Here is a 19,169-nt window from a genome sequence, read left to right as displayed (position 1 = left end):
ACCCCTCGGTTGGCGTTGGTCGTGGGCTGGTGCCACGTAGGCTCCTGCAGACCCAACCCTTTTTTTGTTCACCTTGGGGAGCTGTATTCACCTTCAATGGAGGATAGACAACTAAATCAGGGCCTCTTTGTGACTAGGGTTTCACCCCTTTTGAGTTAAAGCCTCTTTCAAAGGGCCTCACTTTGCAAGAGGATATCACTGGCTCCGCAGCTTGATGGACAATGGTTGTTTGTGAAAATGGCTGACTGAGATGTTCTAGTGCATTTGTAAAGTAGGGTCCATGAACTGTTTAAGCTCAGTTAACTATCGTCGGTATATTGCAGCTCGAGTTACTAGACGTTTATTTCCATAATTGACCACACAGAAACATGTTGTCCACCCTCAGTTCTCCGCTGTTTCCCTTTCATGGCTTCTTAGCTCTGCCCGCCACTGGCTTTGTTGCTTTGTTTGCTGTTCACTTAGCTACGTCTGCCCCCTTCACCTGTCCAAATGTTTGCTCTGTCCACTTAGCCATGTCCACTTGTTTTGGCCTTGTCAAATCAGGGCTGTCTGTGGGCGTTTCCTGTGAGGAGGAAAGGCGACAATTTGCATCTTTGCCCACAAACTGCTGAAGCTGGACACAAACCAGACCCCGGGGCTCAGCAGCAAAATGACTCTCCATTTATTTAAAGTGGTTGCCATTACTCTACCGCAGTAGAGTGCAGACCTCAGTGGCCCTGGCCCAACCATAACTGCAGTATAAAAAGAACTAAGTTCGCCGGACAGGTCATGTCTCACACAGTAGCAATTCAATATCCTCCCGTTATGTTCTTGGTTACGCTTCTCAAAACTCAGAATTGGATGTGACACCACAAAAATACATGGTTGCTTTGAAACTAAGCCTGTGGAGATTTTTGCAAAAACACCCAACCAATCACTGGCGGGATGCTTGGAACATGTTACATGTTTGAATCAAAGAAAGAATAACAGCTAATTTTCCTTAATCATACTATGTCAAAAGCCTTATTAATAGTACGTTCAAAAAGAGAAATACAGACAGGAAACCAGAATGGTTTGGAACTTGTACCAAAACCAATCAAGCCAAACTTTAATCGTTTTTTTCCTGTTCTCCTTAAAACGAAGAAGAGAGAAGAGCACTGTTAGGGAATAACAAAGTTGCACTTCCTTTTATCAACATGTCCAGAGCTGATAACGATGATTTGATTTCACGTCTGTATAAAAATCCAGCTTTGAGAGGAAAAAGTTATATTTTGGTTAATGTTTTCATGCATCAGCCACTTTCTGCCCGCGGCCTTAAAACCTCCTTTAAAATTCCATTTTCTGTGAATTAAATTGAGTTCTGATAATGAAAACAATTGTTTGTTTGAGAGCTAATAGAATTCATAGAAGAACATAAGGCTCTATGGTATTTCATTACTGTTCCCTCACTATTTGATTTACCCTGTCGCCCTGCAGTGTGTTCCAGCTGATGGGCTCTGACTGCTGCAGAGAGCACCAGCAACACAGAGAGAGAATGTCATTTGGCATTGACTGGAGTGGGTCTCCTCATGCATACGCAAATGTCAAGGTACACGAAGAGGCCAGGGAACACAGCTCATGCATAATAGTATTAAAATGTGCAAACGAGGGAAAGGGAAGAGAGAGGTGAATCGGTTGCAAGAGAGGGAGTAAGAAAACTTAGTTCAAGATAAAGAGAGCTGTGAAAGAATAAGTAGAGAGATTACATTGTTTTACAGAGCTCCATCCAAAACCAACATGTAGCAGCTCATGCAGAAAAATACTCAGACTGGTCTTGACTGACCTTTGAGGAACAAAACCTCACAAACCACTATTCTGGCCACATGAGTGCACTCTCCCACCTAAACATTGTTTATCTCCTTCAAGCCTGACAGTTGTGTACAGCCAGCAGCGGCTTGACAGCTTAATTCCATGTTGTCTCACAGGGACCGCCTCCGTGGATCAGGGACCGGAGTGACACACTCAACCTCGCACCACTTTTTTGGGGGGATGCCTGTCTCTCTCGCCACTCTGGGCCTTTGCATGGCTATCGCATCCGTCGCGCCTCATCACCTCTGAGGATGCGATACCCGTGCACCACCATCACCGTCATTGAACCAGACACTGGAACTGGCCTGGCTGCTTTGCATGCCCAGTCGCCCGACCAACCGCCTGAGCAGGTGGTGATTTGCACAAAGGTGAGAGAAAAAAAATTAAAGAGTTGCGATCAGCGGAAGTTCAAAAGGAGAAATGGAGAGAGCAGGGAGCGACACAGAGAAGTACTTTAATGAAACCAATGTAAGCCTTTGAACACGACAGGACGCGAATCGCAGTGGCACGATAATAAGCATGATTGTGTTTATAATAACTAGTTCTGTTTCTCCATTTTAGTGGTTGGTGGTTTTGTGGGCGGTCCAATCCCTTGGCATGGAAGAACAAGGGCGTTGCCCGCAATGTGACCTCCGTAGGGCTCCACCCAGAGGTCAACAGGAAGTAAAAGGGCAGCAGCTTGACACAGAAGCAAACATTTCTGACCTAGACCACTTTTTTTTCTCTCTTCTACTGATGCCAACTGTGAGCCAGATTCAAGTAACTTTCGGCACAGTAAATGAAGGAATTCTTCAAAAACTTTGGCCTGTCTTCACAAGTCAAGGCATGCTGAGTATCATGAGTGTTGGAATATGCAAAAAAGGAAACTTTTCCTCTATTTCAGCCTTTCATGAGTGGAACTCCCTCCTCATCTGTCACTGCTGGGTAGCGACTGTGAGCTTGTGTTACTGTCACTGGAGTATGTAGAGGTTCGTCTAACCAGCTATGACTTAGATTATAATCTACTTTATTGTCAATAATACACCGTACAACTATTGTACAACAATATTGGGTGATGCTCAGTCTTCCTAGCCTGTTATTGCTCATCCATGTCAACCTGGTATTGTAGCAGAATTGACCTAACTCATTTTTCAGTCTTGAAAAATGAAGATTGCTTGTATTGTCCAACCAACACTCCTAAACCCATACATATGTAATTTGTATTGTAATTTTTCATTCGGGTAATGCTGTTAGAAACGTGACCTAACTGCCTTCTTTAGTGCATAACCTGGGGCCTCATTTATAAATGTGCAGTAAAATGTGCAGTGGCAAACGTTGGTATTTATAGAAAAGTGATTTGCACAGAAGCTTGCGTATTCCTATTCCAACTATCACTCGTGAGTAGAGCTCCTGCAATATTTTTTTTCGGAATAAGCGACACTTGATGGAAACACCATGAAATAAAGCTGAGTCAGCAGAGAAAACACACGCATTAACTATAAAATAACTGTCTGCAAATGTATTTCCCATTGTATAAAGCCTAGTTGTAGTTGTGGATAGGCTATACTAACATAGGACTATACTGGTGCCATGCAGTTAAGATGCAGTTTGAATTAATTATCAAGCCTACATGTTTTTAAGAACATGTTTAATTGAATTTTAGAACTGCATACGTAGACAGGTGTGTCCGTTTGGCCGAAGTTGTGAAAAAGGTTTGTGCAAAGTTATGGCCAACAATTATGAATTGAAAAGGTAGATTTCATTAGATACAATCTTTTTATAAATTTATGAAATTATTACATTTATCTGTTTTCAATCAAATTTGCTGCTGAGATAGAAAGTTTGGTCCGTTGTCGGTCACCTTGCAGTCCCAGTGTCAGTTGAATTTGATATGCATAGTTGGTTTTTGTTGGTGTGTTTTGTTATCTTACTAAACTTAACCCTCTTCAGGCATTCCATTGAAGATTCATGAGGGTTCCATAAGGGTTGGCGTGGAGCTCATTATGCGTGGACACAACACAAAGAGGAGACAGACTGACTGGGTTTGCTGTGAAAACAACCAGGACGCACTGACCTCAACCTGCGTGCAACCTACAGGACATTTAAAGGAGTATAAAGAGTGTGCAAAAGTTTTAGGGAGATTAGCTCCTTGGTTAACTTAGTCATGATTCAAATGAGTGATGAGAAAATAGGCAGTAAAAGCAACCATGTGTCCCCAGTAGATTGTTCTATCCTGTGATTGATGCAGACACTTTTGCATGCCCTTGAGTGAAAGGCAAGGGACGCACACTATCAGTTATAACGGCTGCAAATCTGTTTTTCTCTTTTTTAAATGTATTTCCTTACAGGCCAGTTAAAAAACACAGTGTCTAACACTGCTACTTTGGTACTGAAAGTACCAAAATGTCAGCCGAAAATATTTGTCTCTTTAGCAGCTAAATGCAACAGCAAGTCGTTAACTTTGATAACTTTTGTTTGTTGCTAATTAAGGGCCTGTGTCCATATAGCATCAGTGTCTTTTTTAAATTATTCCCAATGAGGAGAGAGCATGTGCGGCCACATGCGGCTGCCTGGAAACTTTTTCAGAATGCTCCACCTTTTTTGTTTTTGTTGCTCCGCTCTTAAGGCTTTGAGTTAAAAATCTCTGAATTTAACAGAAAAGCCCATTTGTGGAAGCAGATCGACCGGGCACTCATTGTTACTGGTGAGTGATGTGCTTTTATCACCATATGCATTGTGAGCTTGTTGTTAGCTTTGTAGCCACCTAGCTAGCATAAATGCCGTTATCACAGAAAAAAAATCCATTGGCACCGCTTCAAGGCGGTGGGATTGAGCACTAATCGGCACAATTCACTGCACTTTACAATCTCCATCAGCAGATGATCCTTAATGTATATATGAATGTTTTTCTAAAATAATGCTTTCCTTGTTGTGATCTCTCAAAAAAGCATGATGTACTTTTAACACACTGCAAAAATCAAATCCTCAACTAAAACATAACTCCATATCCAAGTCCTGAACCTAAATTCAACATAAACCTAAATCCAGGAAGTGGTCAGAACAAAAAAAATGTCTTCACTCTGAAAGTCACAAAATCCCCATGGTTTCAACACACAATCGCATCCTGAATCACGAATACAGCTACTCAGATGTCAAGTTCATCAATCTACCTCAGGGTTTTGTCTGAACTTGTGACTGCAGCACGGAAGCTCACCAGGGAAGGAGAGGTTTCCATCTCCATCTCTGAACAGGAAAAGCGTGAGGGACCACACAGCCAACATCTGAGCCCCAAAGAACATACAACTCCTCCCATAATGCCCTCTGACACTCCGAACATAGCGAAAGCCCTTATGCTAAACTCTTTAAGAACCCGCTGTCTCTCCTCAAACCGACGCTCTAACGCCATCACCTCTGCCAACACAAGCTCGTGTTACTTCAGATTGTGGCTGAAGATGGTCTGTTATTATCTACTGGCAGATGATTCACACACACACACACACACACACACAGACTAACAAAACAAAGATCCCTCTGTCTCAGGGGTTAGAAAGGTTGATGGAGGCCAGTAATAAACTGCACTGTATGGACTGCGTTTACAAGTCGAGAGTGGATTAAGTCGAGACAGATATGGTGATTGGCTGTGAGAGGGAGAGTTGTGGATTGCACAAAGACAGACAGTTGTGTGTGTGTGTGTGTGTGTGTGTGTGTGTGTGTGTGTGTGTGTGTGTGTGTGTGTGTGTGTGTGTGTGTGTGTGTGTGTGTGTGTGTGTGTGTGTGTGTGTGTGGAGGGACATCAGATAGAGGATGTGAGAGCTCTTAGTTTGACACTTGACGTGGCCCCTTTAAAATTGAAAGCAGGAACATTGGGAGTTTATAGAGGCTCCAGATGGCAACAGCTGCCTCACATTTAAACTTCATTCAAACACACACACACACACACACACACACACACACACACACACACAAACACACACACACGCACACACACACACACACACACACACACACACGCACGCACACACACACACACACACACACACACACACACACACACACACACACACAGACACACACACACACACACACACACACAAACACAGACACACACACACGCACACACACACACACAGGCACACAGTGGTGAAATTATTAGCTGATTAATTGAGTGACAAAAAATTAAGCATTAAGCATAGATTTTATTTGGAGACACATTTTTCACTTTGTTTAAAGGAGAAAATAAATGCCCAAAAAATAATCTTAAACAAAGTAGACCTGCTAAATGGACCTGGTGGTGTAAATTGTTTTCTTAACTGCAGTTTCTAAGGTTGTAAATTGTAGCCCTAGATACTGTATGTAGGCAGGTACAGAAGCAGATATATGCAGGGTCGGGTCTGATTTAAAATCTTTAGACATCTTGTGTTTAACTCCTTCATGTGGGATGTTGTTAATTTTGTGAAAGTTTTTGTTTCTGCTGGGCTATTTTTTAATCCAAAACCACATGGAGGACTATTTGTTCTTGTAACACACGAGGAGCACGCACTCACATGTTCATCATCAATATAAATAAAAAAGGAATACAACTCCATTAATCCATAAATCATCGTTAAAACACAAAAAAAATGTGTGTGGGTGTAAATAAGTGATCATTGACAATGTAGCTTTAATCCAATTGTACATTTTTCAAATGTAATCTGGTTTGATATTTTATTTTTTTGAAATGTGATTACATAAGCCTGATTACATTTAATCTGTTACAGCCGAACCCTGGAAATACATGCACACAAAAATACACAACGCTCCTGGACTTATCACAGACAGGTAAATATAACATCTGAAACGTCTGACAATAGCAACCCATGTTCCTATCAATCACACGTCAACCTACGTGAACACAGAAGCTGCAGCACTGTTGCCAGCAACAAAAACGACCTCCCAAACGTCTGTGCAAGCTACTGTTCAGGAGTGCGTGCTGCGTTTCAAACCATGCTCCCGCCACCTCTTGTCACCTGCACAGCAACTCCTAGTCCTGTTTGCGGCAGAGTGCAATAATTCTGACAGAGCCCGAGCCAACACCATGCCCTGCTGGACAGCGATCAGACAGGGAGCCGGAAAGAGAGCGGGTTGCCAGATAAAATAGAGGGTTGGCAGTTTATGCAGCAGCTTATATGCATGTGAGGCTACAAAGAAGAAATTACAACACATGCTGTCATTCACCCCCCCTCCACCACTCTAGTTAGTGCCTGTGATGCTTCAAGGAAGAAAGGAGATTGCCGGTGTTAATTTAGAGTTTTTAAAAAAAACGCTTTAAAAGCTCTGTTTTGGTCTTAATCAAGTTTATTTACCTGCGGCAAGCTAGTTTTGATAAGATACCTCAGTGCCTTTGTAAATCTTCCCTCTGTGGTCTTACAAGTTATTTCATGCATGTCTAGTTAAGTAGAGAGACAGAGAGAGACTTGGCAAAGACTGCAGGTGAAAAAGAAAGCTCAAAAGGCACCTCTCGCCTCCTCCGATCAGTCCAAGATTCAGCTGATCGAGCAAAGTCTGATATTAACTTGATGATATCTTCATCTGGCCCTATTTCTGACATCTCTGTCTTCCATGATAACATAATGAGAGTGCATTCCATATTGCCAAAATGTCACAGCCTGCCCTTTTCAAGCCTCAGCTTGACACAACCAAAGCTAACTGTTTTTTCCTTTAAAGGTAATGAAAGAAAGTCCGGTGATACACAGGTCGTGTCTCCACTTGGGTTCATGCTGTTATTCGGGACGGCACCATTTGTCTTGTGAACCTCTAAATCAAAGCAGTGCCTTCGTACAATCCCTCGCCACAGGTTGCAAACGAGCAGTTCGACAATTGAAATATTCCTGCAGGCCTGAATAAGTAAAACCGTCCAGAATTTTCACTCAGGGAAGACGGAAGAAAGACTGGATGATTCCTTATCTGTTAAATCAATTAGTTCAACAATACACTTCCCTTTCTGGTGGTGAGTAACATGAGAAGATTGATAGCACTCTCATACTTTATTATCATTAAATATAGCAGCCAGCAGCTGGTTCATTTAGCACAAAGACTGGAAACAGGAGGAAACAGCCTGCCTGTCTGTGTAAGAAAGAACACAAAATCTGCTGACAAGCACATCAGAAGTTCACTACATTTTATCTCATTTGTTTCATCTGTACAAAAACAAAAAAGTAAAATAAAACGGGGTCAATGTACCTGACCATTTCCTGGCTTAAAATAAAAATAAAATTTGTTTTACACTTTGGTTTTTGTTCAGAAACGTGATACAGGTGCAGGTAGGTGAACTTTTTTTACCTGCACAAGCTAGCCCCTGTTTCCAATCTTCATGCTAAGCTTAGGTAACCAGCTGCTGGTTGTAGCTTCATATTTAACATACAGACATGAAAGTGGTATCTATCTTCTCACCTGATTCTCAGCAAGAGAGCCGTTAAGCGTATTTTCCCAAAATGTCAAACTATTCCCTTCATCATCCCCTGACCTCAGGTAGGGATTATAGATTGTAGGTTATTTCTGCATGTACTTATGGGAAATTAGCTTGCTCACTGTGCTATGCATTTTTTTTTAAAAACAGCAACACTTCACAGTTTCATAAAAAAGATGCATCATTTACATGGACAAAAGACATACATCCAGGTGCACTGTGGGACCCTGACCACTTGCTCTCACAGTCGACCTTCCTGTGAGGCCGATCGTGGAATCATCGAGAACAAAGTAATGTCCCCGCTGACTAACCAGCTCGAGCTTATCCGGAACACCACCACCAAACGCTGCATCATTACTGGCTCACAGAGCAACTCAATAACACCTCAGCTTAACAGCTCTGACAGGATTCAGCTGCCACTTGTGTGTACGTTTATGTGAAAGGCCTGAGAAGCTGCCAAGTGAGCAACAGCAGGTCGCAGTCGGACAAAAAAACGGCATGTGGGAGTCTGGATGAGTTTCTTTATATAAAGCCTCTGGGCTCAGGTGGAAGAGAAATCGTATGCATTAAAGATAAGAGTCCGCGGTTGACTAACGCGCCATATTGAGAGCGTAAAGTGGGCTGCATGGAAGGAGAGCCCATTCTCATATCAGAGGTTGCATAAAAGGCACTTAGCTGCTCCATCTACAACCAACACATGTCATCGCTAACCCGTAGCTACATTTTCACTCTTTTCCTTTTGTATGAGTGTGTATCCATCTGTGTGTGTGTGTGTGTGTGTGTGTGTGTGTGTGTGCATATCACTCAGCGCATTATTATCACACAGCGCAAGATGAAAAACACTTTTACTTTTAATACACTTCTGCTCGATGTGATGCTGCAGTCTACCAGGACAGTGAAAGCACTCTAGTATAATTGTTTTAGACAGTAGTTAGAAAAGTAGCTGCAGAGCATTAATAAGCTGCTGCATGACCTATCTTAAGCAGTTAAAGGCAGATGAGATTATTAAGAATGGATGTTTGCGCATTTACTTCTTTAAAAACCTCTCAGACACTTCTAATAAAGTTTATAAAGTCTATCTGGATGATGCTAAATCACAAGAATAACAAAGTATTCTGCAGCCCTGCTCGTTTCAGTATCCACTTTCCATCACCCTGCCTCTTCTGTTTCCCCTGAGGTACCTACATTCACCAGAATGCCTTTCACCAGTCTCCAGAGGATGAACAATTTGCAACAACCATAAACTTAACCTCCTCTGATGGATTTATCCTGCTAAACATGAGCACAAAACTGTACATCTGGGAAAAAAGGAGGGCCTGACACAAAAATCACATTTAACGTTTAACACAAATGACCAGTTTTCTGCTTTTGAACTCCAGCAAATAATATGCTCGTAAGAAAAAAAGATGAACTAATAGTGTCTATAAGGGCAGAATAGTTGTTGCTGGGTTTCGCTATCTGTTTGACCTGCACAGTTGAAACATTAGTGGAAAACCTAGCAAAGAGAACATCAAACAGTCTTTGCATTTACAACAGACTGACTTCTCTAGATGCATGAAATTATTGTTTTACTGTACAGTAAATATGGCACAGCTGACTTCATCTAAACATAAACTTGTCCTTTTTTTCTCTCCAGTGTTATGAGGGGGAATACCATTGCTTTAAATACTTTGTTAATACATAGGTACACATGGGAGTACTTACGCACTAGCCCAGATGGTGGACCCTCTAATTTGAAATCCAAGGGTATAATTAAGAGACAAAAAAATTAAAAAGGAAAGCATGAGGATTTGCTGCTTTCGACATGAAACGCGGCACAAATTACAGCAAGGAGCAGCTTGGTTTGTGTGGTCATCATTATTAGACATTCACATTAAAAGTAAATATTTAGCTCGGAATGGGGGATCCGGCTGAAACTTTGAAGTTCTGCAGACAGATGCAAGCATGCCCCTGCGCATTAATATGAACTTGATGGCAAATTAAATGGATGATATCAGATGACTGAGCTGGGGATTCTGGGTTCAATAGAGTGGGGGCACTGAAGTCTGTACAGTGAAACAGTTAAAGCCACAATCACCAGTAACACAATGCAGCCAACAGTACTATTATAATATATGAGGTTAAAAACATGAGAAGGATGTTGTGCCACAACCGTTGAAAATGTGACCAACAGGGATGTGAGTGATCAGATGAAATCAGCTGATGCAGAACAGGTAAACACAGCAGGACCAGAGGCGCAGGATGTGCTGGAGAGTGCGTAAAAGCTGCGGGTTTTGGATTACAAGTCCTTGATTAAATCGAAACGTAGCGTTCAGAACAACAGCATCGCTCCCAGATTATTTCTAAGCCAGATTTACGTGTACTCCCAGATTTTGTCACGGGGGACTCCGGAGGTCGTGAGGACACATTTGGACACGGTTTGAGTTTGGACCACAATAGTGTGGATGAACCCAAACTGTAGCGTATTCAGACGTCACTCGGCTCACATTACCTCATTATCTTGTCTTCAAACTGAACACACAACAACAATCTCTCCCTTTTTGCTTTGGTCGACATATGTAAACAACCCAAGAAAAGACATCGCGCAGCTTATGAAACAGTGTTGTAGTGTTGGAGTGTGATTTTGGACCAAGGCGATGAACTATGAATTAAGTTACCGCGGCTGCAATCTGCTGACATGTTCGACACCAAATAGTAAACAAAACATCACAATAACATTAAAAAGCGACGCACTTTCGGGTGTGTGTTGATTGTCCGGTGCGCAACAGAGCAACTTTGGAGACGCTTCCGACAGCGCAGAGGTTCATCGGAATACATGCTCAAGGAAAAGGGGGAGAAAAGCCGAGTCGAAAAGTTTGACTTACCGGTGTCAAAAACACTAAAAGCCACAGAAGAAATGACCCCGGCGAGAAGGAGAGCAGAGGTGACTGTCCAGGAATCCATCGTGTGATTAAAGAGTCTGGAGTGGTTCTCAGGTGAAGTGCAGCCAGACGGACGGATGCGCAGAGCGGCGGGCGGCTGGACTGACTGACTGAATGACTGGTCCGGGTCTGTGCAGGAGTCGCTCTCTGCGCGGCGTTAAAAGTCCCTGAACTTCAAGGCAGGTCCTACAGCTACTACTACACTGACACCGCGGAGACGGGAACAGATAGTAGAAAGCAGGGATCCTATTTCCAACCCATGTGACAGGAAACAGGGGCAAGAGATTCAACCTGCAGCGCTGCTGGGGAAGCAGCAGAAAGGGAAGAGGAGGAGGGGGAGAGAGAGAGAGAGAGAGAGAGAGAGAGAGAGAGAGAGAGAGGGTGGCGGCGCTGGGGTCGGAGGGTGGACTCAGTGGTGCAATGAACAGCAGGTTAGTAAACCGATTTCCCCTCTCTAAAGGCTGTATTTAAAGCCTATTCCCGCAGTAATAACCTGATAATACGTCTAATATTACAGCAAAACTTTAAAAAAGAAAAAAAAAACGCAGGGATATCTTCCCCAAACTATTCCAGATGGTAATAACTTACTAAAAGCACCATATGGTCTCTATGCATTTACTGTTAGGTCCCTAGAGTTATATTATTGGCATGGAAGTGATGCCACAGGAGATCAGAACTACCATAAAGTATGACAGCTCACTGTAAACATGCTACGCAGCACAGTACCAGTGACTACAATAAGTCCCTTCTGGAAGATTATGGGAGTATTGTCTTGGTTTTTATGTTGGGGTCTAAATCTAATTGGGGTCCATTACATTCTGAAACCCCTGGGCTACAATACTAAGCTGCACACAAAGGCAAGTGAAATGACTTCAGCAATACATCATTTAAATGGCTGCACTATGGAAGATGGGGGGAATGAGTGAGAAGAATTTGCACAAGATCCTGGTAGAGCAGTGGTTACAGTAGGTAGGTAGCCATGTGGCTTAATACAGTGGAGATTCATTAAGACTTGGATGAGGCTATAGGGAAATGACTTTTTTCTTCTAGAAGAAATTCCAATACATGTTCCTGCAGCTGGAGTTGAAATATCAAAAATCTTTCTATGGTCTTAGATTTGTCTGCCTATTTGCTGGGCACAATTTAGGGAATCAAAGACTTATAAAACTCTGTGTTTCAGTTGTTGATGTTATCAGACAATCCTAATCCACAGATAGGGTGATATATATTATTTCTTGTTCTGCCTTCCATAATGCCTACAATGCTGGTATCGGTAAGTCTATGCACCGATCCAATATCGCATAATTTAGCCCTCTACTTTAAAGTAGGTTATTGATGTTCTTTTCCGTTATAACTGACTGTCATACTAGAGAGTAAAATAAAGTTGTATGGTATTCATTCTCTGTATGTATTTATTCCTGATCTACAAACATAATGATGGCAATCATATTACATTCATACTTCTCACTAAACAGCTTATATAATTATATTTATATAATATTTTGTTGCACAGTTACTGGATCAGTTCAGGTATCGGAATTGGTAAGGAAATATTTTTTTAAGGGGTGATTTGTTGGCACAAAGTTCTTCCTAAAGGAAACTCAGCAGATATAAATAATAATATAAAATCAGGATGTGAAAAAAATACTAATTATACTCCCCTTGAACAACTTTCCCTTCACACATCTCCAATGAAGCTGTGTGTGTGTGTGTGTGTGTGTGTGTGTGTGTGTGTGTGTGTGTGTGTGTGTGTGTGTGTGTGTGTGTGTGTGTGTGTGTGTGTGTGCGTGCGTGTGTGTGCGTGTGTGTGTGTAAGCCCACTGTCAGTGCTGCTCACCCTTTTGCCAGCCCAGACTGGTGTGAAACAGCACCCTCATGTGTTTCACTGCGAGCATCATGCAGCCCTGTGAAGTGCACTGTCCACGCCAGTTGGCCTAAAAATAGAAAATACAGTATGAGGTCACTACTCTTGAAGAAAAAAAGGCCCCAACATTTATTTTTCCAAAACCGACAGGATTGAGATGGTGTGCACTGGGAAAGTAATTTAACATGACGTATGTCCTTTTGAGAAATGTAACTGTGGCTGAGAAATACACGCCTGCGTAACCTCCACTTATATTGTAGTGACAGATTAAACTCGTTTGAGAGTTATCAGTGCTGGGAAATAACAGTGCCGACAAAAAGTAAGCATTTTTGTATAATGTACTCTTTACTGCTTTGGTGCATTTACTGAGTTATTTGCTTGATCAAGTCAAAGTCAGACTGGTAAAAGAAAGCGACCCCTTGGTTTTAGTTACTAGTTAAACTTTATTTTACAGCAGTGACCTCAACCAAATGTTTCCTGCATGTGTCAATCACATCTCTACAATGGCCAGGAGGAAATGTCAGGCCGTATCCTGTGCAAAACTGTAACAGTGTGTCTTGATCATGAATGGCTCTCTTCAGTTCATGTCACAGTATCTCAACTGATCTAATCCCGGGTTAATCTTTCTGAAACATTACTTTTCTTGTGTCTTATTTTTGTGTTACATCTCACAACTTCTAAGAAGAATGAGCTGACTGACAACTACCCTGAAACTTAAACTTGTAAAAAATGTTTGTCATATGTCTGAGTGTGTTGTTTTCTCAATGAATGATGGTTGTTTTTGTTTAAAAGAGACGCCATCCCTCAACTCTTGCTCCTCCTTTCTCGCAGCTCAAGTTGCCAATCAGACACAAAATGGCCGCTGTTTAGAAGAGGAAGTAGCTACAACATGTGTACATCAGTACTGTATACTTACAGGTATATATATATAGGAGCCCTATACTTTTACTTTCACTTATTTAAAGTACATTTGGCTGATAAGACATTTAAAGGGCTGCAGCTAACAATTGTTTTCATTGTCAATTCATTAATCTAACAATTATGTTGTTGATTAAGCTCACAGAGGAAATATTGATGTTTTGATGTCTTGTCTTATCGACAGTCCAAAACCCAAACAGATTCAGTTTACTCTCATAGATGACTCAGAAAACCAGAAAATATTCATGACTTTAATCCATTGTTTGGCCAAAAAATGGATTAAAGTCATGAATATATATCATTGAATACCAAAATGTTTGCATTAGTTTTCCGCTGATCAGCTAAGAAACAAATCAAGTAATCTTTGAAGCTTGTTCACTTTTATTTAAGCCTGGGGTAGGCAGTTTACTTTTGCTGATGATGGGCAAAAAAATTCATAATAATCTTTCATCATATTGAAATTCTGAGAAAAAAGGACTTCTGTACCTCCTCTTGGCTCTGTTTTCAAAGAACATTCCTATTGGCTCAGGACAGAGATTCTAGCTGGGTTTTTTCTGCTTTTCACCTACTGCTGCTTTGAGTAAGATTTTGAATACAGGACTACTTGTAATTAAGAATTTTTACATTGAGGTAATGCTATTTTTACTAATAATACTTCTTCCACTACTGTATATTGTGTATATTGCTATCATTATTACCACCGCTCCTCATGAATCTTGGTAGAAGGGTGTAGCATGGGCCAAAGAAGAACACATCTGGGGTGGATCCGAATCACGGGATTGTGACAAAAAATAGTTTTTAACATTGTGGGAAAGGGCATGCCTTTAACGATGGTTTGCACTCTGTGAGTGCATGACATGTTATGAATGTGTGCTTACAAAGCAGTCCTCAGACTGAGTATTAACTACTGTGTCCATATGAAAATGAACCTGATTGGATTCCTGTCACTACCTCCTTGCTATCAGTTTGTGATGCTGTGCAGTTGTGGCTTCCTTTGTCTTCTTTCTCGCTCTCTCTCTGTATGTGTGTGTGTGTGTGTGTGTGTGTGTGTGTGTCTGTATGTGTGATCACATGTTGGGCTTGTCTGTACACGCTGCCTGGCCACATTCCTTGTGGTCTGCTGGAGTTACTGTAATTCCGCTCTGTCTTTTTGCTCTCCAGATAAAACTCGGCACTTCCACGCCTGACATTTACACTTAATTATTTTGGAATTTTGCCTTTTTCGACTGTTTTCTATTTGGTTGAGAACATCAGATAAGTATCCAGAAATCCTTGCAGCACCATGTCTTTACATTTTTTAGCAAGGGTGGCCGCAACGAGAGCTGGGCCCTTCGCCCTGCCAGTGTGTCCTGCCTGCTGAGTTTTGCAAGACGGAGGCTGGAGGTCACAGCAAGAATAATCCACGAGATGCATTAGAAAGTACTCTGGCATCCCTGACCTGCCTGCCAATGGGAAGTTATGCATAGTTGGCCCAGATGCTTTGAATTCACAAATCCAGGAGCCAACACTGTGTCACGTCGTTGTTTTCTCTTGGTTAAACATGAGTTCCTGGCCCTGAATTTTAATGCCACATTTCTTTCCTTTGTGGTCAAAAGTATGTCTCCTGCTATGCTTTGCTTTCTTTCCTTCTTGGCATCCGAAGGGACTGTATGGTTGCAATTTACCTGAAGATTTTAAAAACGAAAAACACCTTTTCTGACATGCCGTTTCATTTAATCTGAACGCGACACGGTTTAAAGGTGCAAAACTTTTTTTTTATTAAAATTATGTTTTTTAATGATATCATAAACAGACTGGGAAGTAAGAGTTATGACATCATGTCAAAGACGTCTATGTGTTGCAGATATCTACTGAAAATAGCATGCTAGCTAGCCCTGACCCGGGTTTAGCGGAGTTGGCGGGCAGACAATGTGCAGTCTGGCTTCGTGGCTAAGTCCGGAGGTACGTGTCCACAAGGGTTTTTTTCATTTCCCTGCCTCCCATTCCTTGCCTATGTGAGCTGTCGCACAGTGCATTGTGGTAGTGGCGAGGGCAGTACTGTGAAGTTGCCCGCTCCTCATTTGCATAGAGATGACGTCAAGCCTACTTTATGCAAATCAGTGGCATTACATGTTTTCAGAAACACATTTCGTTGGAACTACTTTCGAAATATAAGAATAAGTTTCCAAACCAGCCGTCATGTTGGTCTGTTTTGTAATCTGGGAGCAGGCAGCCCACGAGTGAAGCAAGTCCAAGTCCATCAAGCGTGCAATGCTGGGAAGTGGGGCGATGCCTTGTGTAAAAAAAACGCCATCATGGACACATACCTGTATAACTGTACATAATCTTGAACAGTGTTATCTAAATCATGCAATTCTTGCACATAGTATAATGTTGCTCCCTAGTTTTTCAGAGTATGTTGCCAGGAAGTACACATTTCCGCTATAACAGATTAAAAGAAAGAAATCATCACCTTCCTTTAGTGGAAATCAATCCATGCAATTATTTTTTGTGTTTCTTATTCTAGGTTTTGAGTCTTTGACATTTCAGCCACGACTTCAATACAATACATCATGATCTGTGGTGCTCACAGCATTAAAAGTGACATTTAAAACTCCACAGAAGAAGGATCACAGACCTCACTGTGAGCAGTAGCATTCATTGGAAAGTAATCTTCAACTATTGTGATGATCAAAAAATAATTTTAGTTACACACCAGAGTACGCAAGTATCATAATTTGCTTCTTTTCGAAGATTATACTGAATATATTTGTGGGGGGTTTTAACCGTTGGTTGGACAAAACAAGCAGTGTCTGACATTTTATGGACGGAACAATAACTTGATTAATCAAGAAAGTGTACAATAGGAACTTTTTCAACAGCATTGCTGGGAAAGACAGCAGAACACTCAAACAGATATCTTAAAACCTGAGCATATTAAACAAACATAAGTGAAAAACTAGAAACCCTTTTGGGATGGGATCACACAAGACATTAGATCAGGCAACCTTTCTGCTTCCTACAACCCAACTTCCAGACCCCTTGCTCCGATCACACATACATAACATAACATTTCTTGACTGTATCTTGCATGGACGGGGCGCAATTGGCGTGAAAAAAATATGTGATACGGACATAAAATCACCTAGAAAAGTACTTAAAACTGCCTCTACATTAGTTCCTGCTACATTAGGTATCTCGAGGAACACATGTAGGGGATTGGAGACGTGTGTCTTGCACCCTGATGAATAGACTGTTCTCTGTTTTTGGCAGCACCTTGAAAAGAAGAAGGATGCAGATTTTGTCCCCCTCTTTGACATCACCACTGAGTCACTGTTTGCTGTCAGGATCATTCTCCCCAGTGCCAAAATAATCTCAGCCATCGCTTGGCTCATTACATTAATTAAAAACACACTGATGCACAACTTCTCGCGTCTGGGAGGGGGGGGGGGGCACAGTGAGTCAATGCGATTACTCAACCAAAGCATCTGGTTGTTGTCTGAAGTCTGTGCGACCTGGCCAACAACCCCCACGCGGCCACATCAGTGTCTATATGATCCACATCATTAGTGGTTGCACACACAACACAACGCACATTATGGTGTCACTCTCTGACCCCAGCAAAGCTTTGTTGGAGTGGGTTTGACAAATGACTGCCTCTGGCCCTATCTGTACCAGTAACAACTCCCAAACCACCATCTTCTCTCAACTCCTACCAGCCCCCCCCCCCCCCCCCCCCCAAAAAAAAAAAAAAACACACACACACACACCTGTGCAGGCCCTTGTTCAAAGCCAAGATAAAAGCCAACATTTACATCCAGCCACCTGCATGTAACCAGCAGCCGCTGCAGCACCACCACCCCTCCTTCTCCACCTCCTCTCTTCGCTGACATACACAGCAGTCATCCATCTTGCTCCCCGGTCTCTAATTAGGCTCTGGGTGGGTGACACCCTCTGGAATGTTTATTGTAACATTGCTCAGCCTTTATCGGCTTTGAAAGAGAGACAAAAAAGGAGAAATAATGGGAAATGGGCAGTGAAAGGATGAGAGGTGGATGGTGCAAGTTTGTTTATGCACCAAGAAATTTATCAGGACTAAATTACTGTAAATAAAGTTTATTTAAACTTGGGTCTCATTGTGATATTTTTGGGCATCTTTTCTATCTATTCTGTAATAACATTGTACTTTCCAAAATAATTGGAGAGATCTGGGAACATGGCTCTGGCCGGGCCCTCTACAACAAACTTCAATGGTAAAGAAACACAAACTGTACGATAACTAGACAAGACAAGAAGTAAAGAACCTACATCTAGATTATTTAAACCACTCTATCTGGTAGTAAATCTAAAAATATGTCTATAATAATACCACATTACAAAGTGCGCACACCTATAATACTGTAAGTACATTTTTAGGTCAAAGTTAAATCCGAATGTCTGTCTGTAAACTATGATGGATGTTTACAACGGAAAGTCTGAGCAGTGAATTCAAAACATGTCTGACTGCTCGTGCTTCTTGTCCCGTCAGATTTCTTTTTAACAATGTCACTGTGCTTGAAGACGTTTACTTACAAAGATAAATTATGTCGAAACCTATGAAAACAAGACACGAACTGTAATAATCCTTTTACACAAGCACAGATGAGTCCATAATATGAGAAACATAGGATAATAATATTATAATTATCCATTAAGATGACAGCCTGTATGAGTTGATGGGATGACCCTTCATTGGTTTGTCCGTCGTTGTTTAAACAGAGGGGAAGAAGAGGAGAAAACTCTGAAGCACATGAGAATGGCTGGTAGAGCATCGACCCAGTAGCTGTCTAGCAACCAGAGTGGACGCCATTCAGTCATGTTTCTTGCACCTTTTTCACCAGCCGCAAAAGGGCAAAAATACAGAAGGCTTCAAAATTTCCAAAACCAAACCAAAGACCAACCCCAAAGAATCTGGTCCTTGTAAACCAGAGTCTGGTCCCTGCATAAGTAATCACTCCATTTTTGGGAAATCCTATAAAAGTGACAGATTTATTAGATCATGTAGTAAAGTTTATTTGAAATAGGATGGCAGCAGTAGCAGTACTGCTTAAAAATGTAGAAAATAAAGATTATTAAACCACCCCACAGGATGCCATGGATCTGGTTCTGCTTGACGCCCGATGCTGCTATATTATTATTATTATTATTATGATAGCTCCTTCTTATTCCCAGGGCATCAAATACCTGCACTTTGTCA

General features: G+C 41.7%; 1 protein-coding gene across 3 annotated transcripts in view; it reads right to left on the bottom strand.

Moving 5' to 3' along the window:
- Positions 1-19,169, bottom strand: part of kremen1 (kringle containing transmembrane protein 1) — a 92,750-nt gene that overhangs the window by 57,626 nt on the left and 15,955 nt on the right. For 2 of the 3 annotated variants that reach the window (XM_083912219.1, XM_083912221.1), the window contains exon 1: positions 11,116-11,463. In XM_083912219.1, coding sequence (XP_083768345.1) covers positions 11,116-11,194 — 79 coding nt within the window. In that variant the 5' untranslated portion in view covers positions 11,195-11,463. Of the gene's footprint in view, positions 1-11,115; positions 11,464-13,009; positions 13,107-19,169 lie in introns of those variants that run through there. The other variant, XM_083912220.1, reaches the window with a different exon arrangement.

The sequence above is a fragment of the Echiichthys vipera genome (assembly GCF_963691815.1).
Source record: "Echiichthys vipera genome assembly, chromosome: 4".
NCBI lineage: Eukaryota > Metazoa > Chordata > Actinopteri > Perciformes > Trachinidae > Echiichthys > Echiichthys vipera.
The sequence above is the reverse complement of the archived record's forward strand: the minus strand, read 5'-3'. Positions and strand labels throughout refer to the sequence as shown.